Genomic DNA, 17165 nt, shown 5'->3' with positions numbered 1-17165 from the left:
CCTACAGCAACACGGTAAAAAACGAACGTCTCGAATTTCGGATACGCTGTTATCTAGTGCTTTTATCCTTTGTTTCAGTTCAATTTCTTTTACAAAAGGATTTTGAATGGAGGATGTTTGGTGCTCGGTTTATGGTACTATAAACAATTCAATAAATTCACAGGTGTGAATTTATTCAATTGTTTATTAATTTATTGAATTGGAATTTTAAAATTCAAAATGAATTTTTGAATTTTAAAATTCCAATCGTAAATTAAATATTGAATTCCGCAAACGGCGAGGATGATTTTCAATTTTGTTTTAATTAATTGTTTTGTTAATAAATATTTGTTAGTTTCTAAAATGAAATGTAGGATGCAATAAATTGTTATTAAAACGTCTTATCACATATTACTTTTAAGATAAATAAGCATAGATACGGTATTTTAGATACTTGTAAAAATTACCTACCGTTTTTTGCAAGTTTCGCAATCTTGAGAGATAAAATTTATAGTAGCTACTCTAAATGTGGGTTGTTTTAATGTTATGGTTCACATAGTATTAAAATATGAAGTCGGTTTAAAATGCTTATATTTATAAGTATTTGTTAAAAAACGGCTGTACAGATTTGGCTTTAAGGCACCAAAAGCATACTTACTTTACAGTAAGTGATGTTTGGTATTACAAATAAGTTTAGGATTTCTAACTAGATGACAGAGATGAAAATATTAAGGACTCCTGCTTTATAACCAAAATAAAGTTTTGCGTACGACTTAGAAGCATGTGTGCTGACTAGACTAAGGAAATAACAAATAAAAATCTTCTTAACCAAAACCCACGGTATGTAAGAAAGAAGCAAGTTTTAAATACGGCCTGAGACCATAAAATACTAAATACCTACCTTGAGTGGACGAAAGTCATCGAATCAAAGGTTAAGGACTTGAATAAAATGCAATGTATTACGCAATTGATTAGAACATAAAACAAAGCTTACAAGATATCTTTCCTTCGTTTCCAGCAGATAGTCAAAAGAAAAAAACGTAAAATTAGTTCCGTGGGCCAGTGGGTGCGAGGGAGACGGACTGAGTGCGAATGGAGGCTGTGTTGGAAAGAGATGCAGCATCGGAGTGAGTCGAAAACTAACCGGTCTGGGGGAAGCAGATGCGTTTCTTGAAACCCCCACGGCAAACTAGCAGATTTGAACAATAAGAAAATAATTATAAAATGTAAACTATATAATACTCTACGTAGTTTACATTTTATAATAATTTTAACAAAACAGTAAACTTAAATATTTATTTAAATTAGTATGTAGTTGTGGTCGAAATTCCTTCAAAATTATGATTGAATTTTAAGGATGTTTTTATTTATAATAAAGTACGTCAGTAGCTACTAAATGAAGTCAGTAAAAAAAGAAACAAAAAAAGATAATCGTTTGAACAAAACAGAAAATGATTTGAATTGTTTTGCATCTTAACTTGGTCTTTAAATAATTATAATGATGCTCAATACCTTGAAGTTATACCTTTTCAGTCGTTAACAAGTCATATAATTTTAGAAATAATTAATTTCTAACAAATCATTAAAGTTAACTAGTGGTAAGAGGTCTCTGCCGTTAGACCCATAACTCCCAAACACATAAATTACAAATGTACCTCTAAATGTTAAGTTAAATAATTTAAGTAATAGTATAAGTTAGCTCTACTATAAGTTTAAAACGAAAATAAAGAATCGTAAATAGTAAAATAGTAGGTCCGTACGTCCGTACGTCCGTAAAATAGTAGGTATATTATAAGTCGAATTTTTTTTTTTTTTTTGTGTTTTTTATGTGATTTTGTATTTTGTCATAATGATTGCTGTAGTCCTTGTTTTCGTAAATAAACGTTATTATTATTATTATTATATAAATATGTCAGGCATAGGGTGGTACTAATGATGCTATCGCAGTCTTTCTACAAATATCATAGCAACGTTATACCAATATAGACTTTAGGCTACAAACTATTTTACAAATTTAGTTTTTAGTTTTGACCGCTTCACATACTGTTCAAATGTTATTAGAGTTTTATACGATTTAAAAAGCAAATAGGCATGTAGTCCTCCTAGTGGCAAGTGGTCATTACCACATGGTCTGTAACCAATTCCATATAGAACAGGGTTTCTACCTGAGGCCAATCTCAGATGCATTGCTTGCTACACTTGAAGACTAAGATCGCCTCACAAATCAATCATAGATCAAATCATCAAACTGAGTGTTTTACTCAGTTTATATCAAACTAGCTGACCCGGCAAACTTTGTACCGCCTCAAAATCTATTTATCAAATATATTTCATTTAAAATATAGCCTATGTTACTCGTGGATAATGTAGCTTTCGAATGTTGAAATAATTTTAAAAATCGGTCCAGTAGTTTTTGAGCCTATTCATTACAATCAATCAAACAAAGTTTTCCTCTTCGTATAGATATATCGTTCCCTTTCCTTGTGGTGCGCAACGTTGAGTTTTTCATACATTTTTTATTTAGATCGTCTTTACCCAGTGTTGCCACTTGCACGGTCGTTTAAATTCCCGACAAGTCGCCGCGGACGTAAAACTTATTGATTACAGATGCCCAGCGTTATTTTCTACTTTACTTGAAAATTTTTACCGCAAAAAAACCGAATACGCTATTAGCGGTACATACCGCGGCTGGAATGTAGGCAGAGCGCCAAATTACCTGTTCGACTGTACACTCGTTAACGGCCGATGTTATGAATTAAATTACATATTTGGTAGCCGGGAATTGTTTTAAAATGTTGCCAGTCCACTGTACGGTAGTCTAGGAGCCAGATGGATCTTATTAAGCGCTTGAAATGGTATGCGAATGGTTTTGCTAGCCGCTTTTTATTATGGCTTAATTATTATTGTTCGTATCTTTTGTAGGTGTAGGTATACATGATATTTTATATAGAGGTAGGTATGTTAAGATGTAGATTTAAAAATACGTGACATTAGTATAAGAAAAGTTTTTGACTGTGACGTTAAATTTTTGGTTGAGCGATAGTTGCTTAAGCTAAAATCTTGTCTCTTAAGCTGCTGAATAGTTGCTTAATAAGCCGCTGTCGCTCAGGCGTCTGATTTGTTGCTTAAGCAACCGACGTTGAAGTTGATAGTTCACGCGACTGTTACTGGAAAACAGTTTTAACAGTCGCCCTTACCACAACATAATTGCTAAGCCTACCAGTTGCTCATGCGATAGTAACTAATAGGCGATCAGCCTAACTCTTTGTATACGTACTGTATAATTTACTCTTTAGATAGACACTATTCACATTAATGCGAGTTTGCTCTATAAGAATTAGCATACTCATCTTGCAAGTAGTGCGTCTTTACTCTCCGGCGGAAAAAATAAATAGACATGCACATGTGTGGCTTAGGAATTATGCGGTTAGTTAGCAAGAAAAAATGCGAACCATTCCGCGTGTGGAGGCTCGGCTCGCGTGAGAAGCCCAGCTCCGATCGGGTTCTAGCCGCTGAAAAACTAGGCAACGTGCACGCCGGCTTTTAGGACTGTCGTGAGTGGTAAGCGAACTTATCGCCCCATCGCAACATCCTCTCATTCAAATCCGCGGGGCGTTGCATCGCAAAGTTTATTCAATAAGAGATAAACCGTTCGGTCAGTCGGGTACAGGGCGTAGGTACGGAGTCGGGCCGGGACGAGATTGCAAATGCGTGTAAAGGAATTCCGGAACAAAAATGCGCGCGTCTACCTGCACAGTCGCACCCGCCGGCGCCCCCCGCGCCCCGCGCATTCCGACATTAAACCGCGTAAATTGATTACGTGGAAAATCTGAGAAAATCGCGCTCTAACTACACGCGTAGCCGCCGTCGCGCCGCCACATGCGAAATTGTCAACTTTTTTGCATTCCGAGCCGGCCGGCCACAGCCGGCTTCCTCCGCCGATGTAGCGATAACGACAATTGTTTATTGCCGTGCAATTAGCCACGTTACGGAGTCCCTCCGGCGGCTCGGACGCGAGAACGTTTCCGATAACGCCGATTCCGAAATAAAAATGTAAATAGAGGGCTGGAATCCGAGATTCGGTGAATGATTCGCGTGCGGAGGACACGGGACGAGGTCACGGGGGTCCGTTACGGCGTCGGGCCTCGGACACCTCGTCGGGCGCGTTTCGTCGAACTTATTACGACAGATGGCCGCGGCCCGGGAGGCGGGAGCGGGCGCGGACGCCGGCCCTTCGGAGAGATCGACCTCCGAAATGCGCCCGAGATTGCATTCTTTCGGCGGCGCGGGCGCATTCCACTGCGCGCCATCCGAGCTCCGCGCGCCCGCGCCAGTCGTCGCGCGCCCTTTTGGGGGTTAAGATGTGTCCGTTGCGGCGGGCGCTCACGATGTGGTCCCAGCCGCCTCCCCCCGAGCCGGAGCTCGAGCCGACCTTCCGCGCGCGCGCAGCCTCCGCCGATGCCCACACTTGGTGTCGGGGTTGTTTCGGGGCTCGCCGGCTGGCCAGGATGGTTCGCAACGAACCTCGGGAGTATTGCGTTAGAGTGGACCCTACGTCGGCCACTCCGCCCGGTCTACGCGTTCGCGAGGAGCCCCAGTACCAGAATCTGGAGGAGTTGCGCAAACGGCCGGAATACGCGAATTTGGACGAAATAAGTCGCGAGTTTGGTTATCGCTTGTGTCCGGAAGGACAGAATCTTGAGGACGAAGCGATTTACGAGAACATTTTGTCAGTGCGTCAGATACGGTCGGCGGAAGTGCGGTTAGTGCCGGTGTCCGAGGTGGCGTACTACGAAGGGCAAGGTTACGTAGCGACCCAGGTGCTGAGCAGGAATGGCACCTTCCCGCAGTGTCCGCCGCATACGTGGAGCCGATTGCAACAAGCCGGCAGGATGACGGGGTCCTTGAGGCTTTTTACTGTAAATATCCAAAAAACAAACTTCTATTTTAACCATTATAACTTAAGTCTACAACTTCCACAACACTTAATTGTCAATCAACTCCTACAAATCGATTTTAAATAAATACCATATCATTTTGATTTTATGTAAAGCCGGTTGAGAACTTCATTCCCGTTGTCAGAACTGAATTTGTACAACGACATCGCGAGTTTCGATACTGTATTATTACAATTTGATTTCTTCGAGCAAACAGGATACAGTAAGAAGTGATGTGGTAGCTTTTTACACGCATTCCGTACAAAAAGTTGCCCACTGTAGTACTGTATTTATGTGGCTCGCAAAAAATCACGTACGGAATTTTTCTCTAATGACTCGTTAATTTTGGATGTGACTTGATGAATTTCGTATGAACTCGTGAAATAATGTGACCCGCTGGCCGTGGGTTAGATTCTCGTAAAGATTTAAAATCTGTTGTCGTTTAATTTGTTATGCTTTTTTTTAATGCGTTAGCAACATTTTTTTTTGTTGGCTAGCAGTTATTTTTAATGTTGTCTAAAATTATGTAATTTTAAAAATGAAGTGGATTTAATTTTAAATCAAGCTATTGGGGAAATAGAATTTTAAAATAAATATCTTAAATGCGGAACTTTTTTAAATAATTATTTATTATTATTATTATAAATTATTTAACAAATATGGAAATGAAATTTTAAAATAGAATACTGTGTATTTGAATATTGGAATATTGCCACGTTGTAAAGTCAATGTACGGATATAATTTTTGACCTCTTTGTAACTGAAAATTATATTATTAGAATTTGAATAAATTATTTTTTTATATCAAATTTCTTTGTGACTCAGGAATCGACAATTCAGGTTATTTTCACCGTTTAAAAGTTTTGAATGCATTTCGGTGGCAAACAATCTACCAACTTATTGACTTTGCAAGTTTCGTACACGAATTATTTTTGCAATATTTTTGGAATATTACCACGAATAATTATTATATTATTATTGTCGTAAAATAGCAATTTGCTATACAAATTGCGAATCCGTGTCACGACTTAGCAGTGCGTTGTTGATATAGTTTAATACTCGACAAAAACGTGCTTAGCGATATTTTTACAAGCTTAGAATGTAGAAAATGTGTTCAATATAGAAAAAAATGTACTATATATTGTTTTTTTTTGTAATATTTGGATTTTAAATTAATTTTCTTTATTTCATATGTTAATCAAATAAATTTAAATTAAATATAAGTACAAATATAAGTAGTTAGCTATACGATACTTTTACCTCATACATTGTTATTTTGCCTTATTTACAAAATATTAATTAATTTCTTACTTTGCATGCAAATGAACAATAATTATGACATAAATTACTTTACATTTATTTTATGAAATAAAGGTATTTATTAAGGAATAATACTGGATTTTCTAGAGTATTCCACGTAATTTTGCTTTTGATGCAAATTAGAAACAATTTCAGTAAAATTATTTCACAAAATAATTTTAATTCATGAAGTAATAAAATATTTAAGACAAATTAATGTTCAACGTGCAGTATCTAATTAAATCCGGCAATTAATATTCAAATGTGGCATAATAAAATCTGTTATTATATTTTTTTGTGATATTTACGTAGGTGGGTAATAACATAAATGTAATTTTGTTATTATGTGTTGTAAAATAAAATAATAAAGATTCCTGTGACCCGAATGCCATGAAGAAATCGAAAGATACGAATATCATAGTTTTTGGTATATTGTCTATACATTTAATATGAACCATACAGCCTATTTTGATGGCTTGAATCAGATCAGTACTATAAGAAATGAGGTCCCACTTTTTTATAAAATATATTTTTAATTTGATCTTAATCCTATGCATTTTTTAGTTATATGGGTAGTTAATAAATATAAATGTACTTGACGGATTTAAAAAATCTACATAGGATTATCTACCTGGTAGAGTTCGAATGGTAGAGTCGACGACCTCAATTATAAGTAATATTTTATTGTATATTATAAGTACGTATTCATTGACAAATATAAATAAGATATACACAAAACTTCCAATTTAGAAACTTTACATTTTTTTACGGCCGGAAAAGAACCCGAAATTTTGTCTAACTATTGTCTAACAAAATTTCATACCGAAAAATATGTCTCATGATTTTCTTATATTTTGCCTCAGAATTCTGATTGAGTACTATGTCAATTGTCTCATACTTCTATCTTTAATGTCTTTTAATTTTTTTTCTATCTTTCCAGGCAAAGCGGGAGATGTACGACGTGAAGAAGCAGAGGCTGTGTTTGGCTCAGGACGAGTACAAACATCTCAACAATGCTCTGTCTACCCTCGCGGCGTCGAGAACGAGCTGTGAGTATCTATCTATTTACTTCTATCTATTAATATTACTTTACATATCTTAATGATACATTTTTTCTATAATATTTATATCTTTATTTTATAAGTTTTTGTACACAAAGAAAGTAATAAATAGTGAACATACTAGAAATGAAGTACAATATTTTTATTTCTATAACAAAAAGTTTTTTGCATTCGTCTCTGTGTGTCCATGGCACTCACAGTATGTAAGGATAATCTTATTTAGTCTATATAATAATATATTATATCGCTTTTTATCTTTTATATTTTTATTACATTTTTAATATACCGATGTGAGTTGTGTTCTTCTCCCATACGGTTTATCTTGATGAAGTTTCTTTTTGTATTATGGGGCCATCTAGACTTTTTCATTTTGTTTATTGACAACAAATTGTACAGATTACTTGCTTTTGTAATGACTGATAATAATATAAGAGTTGTTTTAAGATGACCATGATCTGTAAATACCATTCAGGTGCACTTCTTTGCATCTTACAAATAAACGCCTTAAATAATGTCTGGATAAATTATAGTAGAAGCAAATTTAACCTGTCACAGAATATTATGCAAATCCGATAATTTTTGCATAAATTACGCCCTACTGGAGGATTACTGGCCCGATTACATATTTCATCTTATCTCGGATAAAAAATGAAGCGATTGAGCAAATTATTTAGATCACTGCTGTAGACAAGAGAATACTGTGGATATTTGCAATTAAATGTCGTTGCGTTAATTAAAATTTATAAACTTGTCCTGTAGGTCCTAGGCATAGACGAAAGAACTATATAGACTCCAATTTTTTTTAATATAATGAACTCAAAAATAATTTAAATACCTTTGAATAATTTTGTGAATCTGGTGTTGTATTGTAGATGTCATGCACGACGATTGGGTGGATCAGTTTAACATATTTATGTAATTCAACAAAATAATGATTTATTTCTATTCAGGAGCATCTGTATTTCGCATTCGTGAAATCTTTGTGATGAATAAGATAGATATTCTGAAGCCGCCATTTTGGATTTATGTTTCCATTGAAACGAGATATAATGTGAGAGAGAAAGTTCCGTCTTTAGGAGTCTGTTTGGTTACTCCGTCTATGTTCCTGCATCCAAGATAAATGAATGTTCTATCTCCGCTCTCTAAGTATTTAAACAGTGTCAATTTACATGCTAAATATTAATAGGTTTTATGGTCCCATAAGATTATTATATGTAGATAGAGCTTAGCTTGAATTAGAACCCCTATTGTCTTAGCATACACCGTTATACCTATTTACGTTATAAATAGACAGATATTATGTATATGTAGTAATATGTAGAGTTGTGTAGTGTTAAATAAAGATCGCTTCAATTTTTTTGAGAACACATCTGGATCCTGGTTCGATCCCCGGCCAGTCAGACATCTAAATATTTTTTTTGGGTCTGGCCTGGGACTGGTCTGGGTGGACTTGTTTCTGCTTGCGGCCATGGTGACCACGACATAATGTTTTTCTAGTATATGAGCTTTTTGCGTATAGATAAAAACTTATAAATAAATCAATTACGTGTTATAGGAAATATATGAGTATAATGTATGCATAAAACTAATATTAGTGACTTCTTTTATTCTATATATCTAAATTATATATATCATATTAGCATACAATACGTTATTTGTCTATAATCCATTATCCATCATTAACCACCCACCCAACGCAATCATTCAGCAACACTAACGCCACACATTCCCACAGTATGCTCGTCAACGACGTCGATGACGACGACGTCGACGACGTCACGACACGATCCGGAGTTGCTGCGAGCGGAGGTGACGCAGGCGAGGGGTCGTGTCGCGCAGTTGAGGAAGGAGTTGCGGCAGGCGAGGGCCGAGGTGGCCAGCGCTAGGCGAGGCGTGCATACTCTTGCTGAGTGAGTGCTTATACTACTTTAGTGTATTGGTCGTATTATATGAAGAGTGGGGTGACGTCGACGACGTCACGACACGACCCGGAGTTGCTGTGAGCTGAGGTGGCCAGCGCTAGGCGAGGCGTGCATAAACTTGCTAAGTATTCTACTATTTTAGTACATTGGTCATAATGTATGATGAGTGAGGAGATGTCGACGACGTCACGACACGACCCGGAGTTGCTGCGAGCCGAGGTGACGAAGGCGAGAGGTATATTATTCTACTACTTTAGTGTACGAGTATATTGGTCATAATATAAGTCTAATTTAAAGTTATGTGAAAATTGTGTTACAAAAGAAGATGCTATCTGTTTGATGGGTAAGTCACTAATGACCGTAGGTCTACATACTACAGATGTCAACAGGAATGGAATCCTACCTCAGCTTCATCGATGCGTTGCTATCTTTAAAATATAAGTTGAAATACACTTTAAATTATAAACCACATATTTTAGTCTCTGAGAAAGAAGAGTGTATTACGTATGCAGTACATGATCATCATGATGAATCATGATATCGTACATATCTTTTACTAAAATGTGCTATTTTGTCTAATTGCAGAGTGGAACAAAAACTAACCGCACAGCAAGGATGCTACAACATCACCGAAGCGCAGGCGATCATGACCGAGCTGAAGAACATCCAGAAATCCCTCACCTCGGGAGAGAAGGAGAGAGCAGACCTCATGCAGTCGTTAGCAAAGCTCAAGGACGACCTCACGAGGCTGCAACTCGGTGACGCCTCACCCGACCTCTCAACCCTCAGCCTCCCCCAAGAGAAACTGAGCACTGCCTCCCAAACAGACCTATGTGCGGATTTAGTCCCAATAGGCACGAGACTGGCCGAAATGGCGCGGGTTCGCCTACAGTACGACGAGGCCAGGAAAAGGATACAGCAAATCCAACAACAGTTAGCAGACCTGGAGGACAAAGTCCAGCCAGGGCAAGCGGAGTCCGATAAGGACCGCTTGCTTCTCTTCCAAGAAAAGGAACAACTACTACGAGAGTTGAGGAGTATAACTCCGAGGACACGGTCCAAGCAGGAGATGAGCGATATCCAATCCGAATGCAAGAGATTAGAGCAGGACTTGAAGAATGCGTTCGAGATGTCCAATAAGTGTATAGCGGATAGATTGAGGCTACACGAAGAGAAGCAATTGCTTTTACAGCAGTTGAAGGACGCGTTAACATCGATGACGACCCTCGAAGGGCAGCTGAAGACGTTATCAGCTAGTACGTTGTCGGTGTCGAGCAGTTCGAGCTTAGGGTCCCTTTCGACGGCGAGCAGTAAAGGGTCCTTGAGTTCGGGGATCAGCTTCACGGATATCTACGGAGGTCCGCAGATAGCCAGTTCCTTTCAAGCTGATAAACCTATTGATATGGTTGATTTGCATCGACGAGTTGAAAGGTGAGAATTATTTTGCTTTTATTTATTGAAATTTTAAAAAGTAAAAGAAATAGATTAAGCTTGCCCTTTTAAAATCTCATGTTATTAAGAATTTAATTGAGAAGAGAAGAATTTAGACCATTTTTTATGATCTTTATTTGAGCAAAAACCTTTTTCTAACTTCAGTATCTTTAATTATTATCTTTCTGTCTTACTTGCTTCTTTTCTATTTGTCTTTATTTATTCTAGATATCTAAATGTTTTTTTTTAAATTGATAATAGTTTTATAGTAAAAAAATCCACTATATTTACAAGATATATACAGGGTGTCCCGTAAGTACCACGACAAACTTGGGGAGAACATAGGTGAGGGTCTGACCTCTCTGGGAAAAAAAAAATACCTTAGTAAAAGTGTCACCGTTTTTGCACTATCAATTGTTTTAGATTTTTTGAGAAATTCAGGCCTCTTCATCTCCTTTCGTTAACTGCGTGTACAAATTTGGTGATGCAGTGTTTATTTTTTCTGTTAAATTCTATCAGATAGTTGGTCTATCATATTGAAATGTAAATTGGTTAAAAGATGTAAAGGAACCATGAAAAAAATAGGGATATTTTTAGATTTTAATTTTTTTACTATTTTTCCCTCAACTTTGACTCGTCGCGGTGAAAAAAAAGTTTACTGGACTATAAGTGTACATTGCGCAAAAAAATATGTCCAGTTAATAGAGATTTCAAAAAGGTACCACACTTACCATTTAAAGTTGAAGAATAAAAGTTAAGGCCGTTTTTGCATGAAAGGGACTGAAACCAACTAAAACGTAATAATCGAGTTTTTATTTAAATTACGGTTTCTACCGACTCACAACGTGTCAGGCAGTACTAAATCACATTATTACCTGGTTACACACTTAAAAATATCATTCTTCATTTGTAAAAAAAACAGTTTAGTAACTAACTAGCAAACAGAGTAATACAATTTATTAAGTCAATTTTTACCTACTGTGAACTGTCGTTTCGAAGTGAAACTTCGTGCATGTATGTAATTTGAATGACAATACCATAATTTGACATCTTGGAACAGATCTGATGATGGAGCCAGGATATGGATGGTAGATCTCTTACCAATTTAGCCCAAACTCGAGGGATTTACTAAGAAACTAACCATGCACCTGCTGGCTCCAACATCAGATCTGTTCCAAGATGTCAAATTATGGTATTTTCACTCAAATTACATACATGTACGAAGTTTCACTTCGAAACGACAGTTCAAAATAGGTAAAAATTGACTTAATAAATTGTATTACTCTGTTTGCTAGTTAGTTACTAAACTGTTTTTTTTACAAATGAAGAATGATATTTTTAAGTGTGTAACCAGGTAATAATGTGATTTAGTACTGCCTGACACGTTGTGAGTCGGTAGAAACCGTAATTTAAATAAAAACTCGATTATTACGTTTTAGTTGGTTTCAGTCCCTTTCATGCAAAAACGGCCTTAACTTTTATTCTTCAACTTTAAATGGTAAGTGTGGTACCTTTTTGAAATCTCTATTAACTGGACATATTTTTTTGCGCAATGTACACTTATAGTCCAGTAAACTTTTTTTTCACCGCGGTGAGTCAAAGTTGAGGGAAAAATAGTAAAAAAATTAAAATCTAAAAATATCCCTATTTTTTTCATGGTTCCTTTACATATTTTAACCAATTTACATTTCAATATGATAGAACAACTATCTGATAGTATTTAACAGAAAAAATAAACACTGCATCACCAAATTTGTACACGCAGTTAACGAAAGAAGATGTAGAGGCCTGAATTTCTCAAAAAATCTAAAACAATTGATAGTGCAAAAACGGTGACACTTTTACTAAGGTAATTTTTTTTTCCCAGAGAGGTCAGAACCTCACCTATGTTCTCCCCAAGTTTGTCGTGGTACTTACGGGACACCCTGTATATCGGAATACTTAAAAATCTATTTACCGCGTTTTAAGATATATTTTATCTTTCAGATTACTCCGAGGCTCTAGTTACAACGCAGATAGTGCGACGCCTGGCACCAGTAGCTCTCCATCCCAACCTTCGCTGTCTCCAAGAAGCAGTTTATCATCAGCAAGTCCACCACCACCACCACCTTCGTATAATCAGGTATCCTTGCATTTAACAACTGGTCTATGTGATTCTGTTTACTTTTGATCGTTTTTTATTGTCTTTTTATGTTCAATGCCTTTCATATGCTTTGTAACTGAATTGTCGGTTTTCTGTATTTTTTTATATGTATTAAATTATAGTGCGTAGTTAAATTTATTTTCATATTTTTGTGCAAAAGAAAAATACAAAAACTTCAGAAAATTTCAATTCGGATTTTGGCTAAAGACAATGTCATTTTTTTTTTCAAAAAACAGATCACATTTAAATGGTAAATTTAGTAATAGGTATATTTAGTAATTAGGTGGGGTAAATGAAGAATAGGACATATAGAAAATTTTGAGTTCAACTATGTAACCTTTGAAATTTTTCATTGTAAATATTACTTTTCTAGGTGGAAAGACAAAGGCGACAGCAGAGGGAGTTGGAAGAGAAACTAGCAGAGATGAGAATAGGTGTCGCCACGGGACTAAACGAAGTGACCGGACTATCAACAAGTGAGTCATTCATTATAACATATTTTCTTAATGATAAAAACTCTTTGAAACTGAAAAAGTTTAGGGAGATAGTAGTTCAGGTTTTTTTAATTTTTATCTAGGAATTATAAAATTGGTAATGAATAGATGTCTTAAGTTGATTTTCCAAACACCTTTTAGTGCGTATGGGAAAACAGCTCAGAGTGTATTTTAGCGTGGAATAATGTTTTGCAGATGTAACACATTTTTTTTTATTGTGGGTCGGATTTGCGTGCATGTAACACATATTTCATTTTTTATATTTATTTTCGTGTATTGGCCGTTTGCTCAGTTAATATTTGATTTTTGCTTACAAATTATTAGTATGTAATTATTTGCGCTAAAAAAATATAACTTCTTGGGACTTTTCAAAAATACTTTTATTACTTGAGCCGTAAAATCAGACAAACAAATAGGCAATAAACTGAATTACATATTCTATTAAGAATTATAGGCATCGCTTATAATTTGTCGCAATATGAAGTAATTTATTTGTGTCAATAGCCGTACTTATCGGTCATAATAATATAATAGATTGTGTAATCGATAATGGAATTTCAATATGCTGATAAGGGTTTCCTAATTTAGAATTTTATTGTAATATCAGTGCACTGTTCAAGGTATTTCGATTTATAAATATATTAAAGTACTTATTATATATTATTAGTTTAAAATTCTACCTGCAATAACTTTTGAAAATTTTGAATTTTACTTTATTTACCTACTTGTATTAGAAATAATGGAGAACCAAGGAATAGTTTGAAGTACCTACTTGAAAATGTTTTAATTATACTCATAGAATAAGACTCTAATTAAAATTTAGGTAATTCAACTTTTAATGGTTCCGTGACTATTAAAAATAAGCAAAATTAATTCGTATTTCTTACTAGCCTTTTTTGTATATCATACCTATTTTTAAATTTCTTCTAGATTTTAAAGAAAGGAGCATTTATAGGTTTTTGTCACATATTTTTACACTGCTACTCTAATCCACAATTCGTACTAAATGTAATCATAATTACATAATATCACCTTAATTACTTTCCGCGCTATCTAGTTAAAATGACTGTAAAATACCAGTTTATAGTAGCTCCACCTAGATTTGAACAGCACCATAAGCGAACATTATTTTAAATCTACTGTTAACAGCGTCATCTAGTTACAGACACCGTTATAATAGTTCGTTCTGTTTCAGTACCAGTCCAGCTGCAAGGTCCGGGCCGGCCCAGCGAGCCCTTGTCGCCGATATCCGAGACACCTCCCCCACCCCTCTCCCCGAGAACTCCCTCATCTAGTGGTAAATATATTTTAATTTAGTGATCGATTTTAAATTTACTTTTTAAAAGTGTTCAAGTTAGAATAGTTAGTTATAAGTGTTCAGATACCGATGTTATTACTCATGAGAATTAACGTGATACACCACGTGGAAGTGTCAATGCTTTACTGTATCGTACAAACTGTATAGTCCGCGCCAAACTTCTAGTCCGCGACTCGTTTCTATATTCAGAGCGGACTAGCAGTTTGGCGCGGCTAGTACTTTAGTTAAATTGCATGTAAATTACCTTGAATTATATGTACTTTCAGGTACAAATACTAGATCAGTATCAGCGGCAGTTAGTGACGAGTCGGTGGCGGGGGATTCCGGTGTGTTCGAGGCGGCGCAAGCGGCTGATGGTAACACCGGTAAGAAAAACTCTATTTCTACCCTTTTACCTTTGGGACTTCCAACGGAAAATAAAGTTGATAAAAGCAAAGTTTGATTACATTAACAAATGAAAATCCTATGATAAAAATATTACATTGAATTTTTTCATGGGGCCCCCAAAGTTTAGGGGGTTTAGGGGCCCTGACTATATTATACGTAATTATTGTTATAATAAAAACTTATCAGGTATCTAAAATTAATTTAGTAATGTTAATATAACAATAAAAATAATCACATTATTGCCTCTTAATAATCTGTCTACTATCTTAGCTAATCTAATATAAAATAAATTGTTTACCACAAAACTGTAGGCAAAACTACCAAAAACGACATTAGTCAATTTCTTTTTATTAAAAAAATACAAATTTAAATCTTTGGTAAGTAGTCAAATTTGGATAGATCGACTATTAATAACGGGCGTTAATCTATATTATATACATATTTATTTTTTAAAATCAATTTTTTTAAAGTTATATATATTATTGTGTATTTCGTTACAGTGAACAGTACCCAAATAGAAATCAAACTCCGGTACTGTATGGACGAGAGCGCGCTGGAAATAGGCATTCTGAGAGCAAGAAACCTACACGCACTCTACATCGACATTGGGACTGAAGTGTGAGTATATCTTCATTTATTTTATCAGTATATCTTAATTAGATTCATTGAAGAAGAATGTTACTTGCTAGTCTTTGTTCAGGGCTTTTTTCACGTGGTAGGAAATGCCTTGTAATGTTGTGTTTTATTGAAAGAGAGTTATTATTGCATTTTTTGGTTCGTAGTTTGACTTTGGTGGAACCATGGCTACACCTTGTATTTTTACCTTATAACAATAAGCAATGGTAAAAACTGATGTGAATTGAAGGTTGTAAGGTAAAGACGCATCTGTAGCTAACCTCTTCTTATTGATATAAGGGTAGCAGACGAGCATGCAGTCCACCTGATGGTAAGTGGCTACTGCCGCCCATTGACATCTGTAATCAACCCCAGATAGGATCAGATATTCCCACCTGAGGTCGGCCACAGATGCGCCGCTACCCCTGAGGACTAAGTTTTAACGCCTCGGAAAAGTATGTCTCCCTTACCACACCCTTCAAACCAGAACACAGCAGCGCTTAACACTTTTTTTTTTTTTTTTTTTTTTTTATAATATAAGAGTAGCAGACGAGCATGCAGTCCACCTGATGGTAAGTGGCTACTGCCGCCCATGGACATCTGTAATCAACCCCAGATAGGATTAGATATTCCTACCTGAGGTCGGCCACAGATGCGCCGCTACCCCTGAGGACTAAGCTGGAACGCCTCGGAAAAGTCTGTCTCCCTTACCACACCCTTCAAACCGGAACACAGCAGCGCTTAACACTGATGTTATTAGGTAGAAATAGTTAGTTAGTTAGTTGTTATAAGGCAGACATAGGTTGTGGCGGTGGTGTCGCCGGTGTCGAACCACAAAGGATTCTACCACCTTTAAATTACCTATTTGCCTAATGATGATAATTTGTATCCCCAGTGCGGTCCGCGGTGCGCTAGTAGTGGGTGGAGGAGGTGGTGTGGCGCTCGCGAGTGCGGCGTTAGCGTGGCGCGGATCTACTTTAGTTTGGCGCCGAGTACAACGAGCTGCGTTAACACCGCGGGCGTTGCGAGCTGTTACCATACAGCTTAATCTAGTGGCTGGGGCTGAGTGCCTGGTGAGTTGCGTGGTTTTGTTAGTAGTGGGTAGAGTTGGTGGCGCGAGTCTACTCTCGTGTGGCACCGAGTGCAAAGCGCAGCTTTAACTCCGCGGGCGTTGCGAGCTGTTACCATACAGCTTAATCTAGTGGCTGGGGCTGAGTGCCTGGTGAGTTGCGTGGTTTTGTTAGTAGTGGGTAGAGTTGGTGGCGCGAGTCTACTCTCGTGTGGCACCGAGTGCAAAGCGCAGCTTTAACTCCGCGGGCGTTGCGAGCTGTTACCATACAGCTTAATCTAGTGGCTGGGGCTGAGTGCCTGGTGAGTTGCGTGGTTTTGTTAGTAGTGGGTAGAGTTGGTGGCGCGAGTCTACTCTCGTGTGGCACCGAGTGCAAAGCGCAGCTTTAACTCCGCGGGCGTTGCGAGCTGTTACCATACAGCTTAATCTAGTGGCTGGGGCTGAGTGCCTGGTAAGTTGCGTGGTTTTGTTAGTAGTGGGTAGAGTTGGTGGCGCGAGTCTACTCTCGTG

General features: G+C 36.8%; 1 protein-coding gene across 2 annotated transcripts in view; it reads left to right on the top strand.

The window, feature by feature from the left end:
- Nucleotides 1-17165, top strand: part of kibra (WW and C2 domain containing protein kibra) — a 108723-nt gene that overhangs the window by 80520 nt on the left and 11038 nt on the right. The window contains exons 1-10 of one of the 2 annotated variants that reach the window (XM_073089459.1): nt 4326-4898; nt 7156-7264; nt 9012-9186; nt 9784-10629; nt 12616-12751; nt 13146-13248; nt 14462-14563; nt 14851-14949; nt 15472-15589; nt 16482-16659. In XM_073089459.1, coding sequence (XP_072945560.1) covers nt 4341-4898; nt 7156-7264; nt 9012-9186; nt 9784-10629; nt 12616-12751; nt 13146-13248; nt 14462-14563; nt 14851-14949; nt 15472-15589; nt 16482-16659 — 2424 coding nt within the window. In that variant the 5' untranslated portion in view covers nt 4326-4340. Of the gene's footprint in view, nt 1-4325; nt 4899-7155; nt 7265-9011; nt 9187-9783; nt 10630-12615; nt 12752-13145; nt 13249-14461; nt 14564-14850; nt 14950-15471; nt 15590-16481; nt 16660-17165 lie in introns of those variants that run through there. The other variant, XM_073089460.1, reaches the window with a different exon arrangement.

This window comes from Epargyreus clarus, unplaced genomic scaffold, assembly GCF_041222505.1.
Source record: "Epargyreus clarus isolate Ecla_fem2 unplaced genomic scaffold, WU_Ecla_fem_2.2 ptg000029l, whole genome shotgun sequence".
NCBI classification, from domain to species: domain Eukaryota; kingdom Metazoa; phylum Arthropoda; class Insecta; order Lepidoptera; family Hesperiidae; genus Epargyreus; species Epargyreus clarus.
Note: the sequence above shows the minus strand (reverse complement) of the source record. Positions and strands in the feature narration are given on the sequence as shown.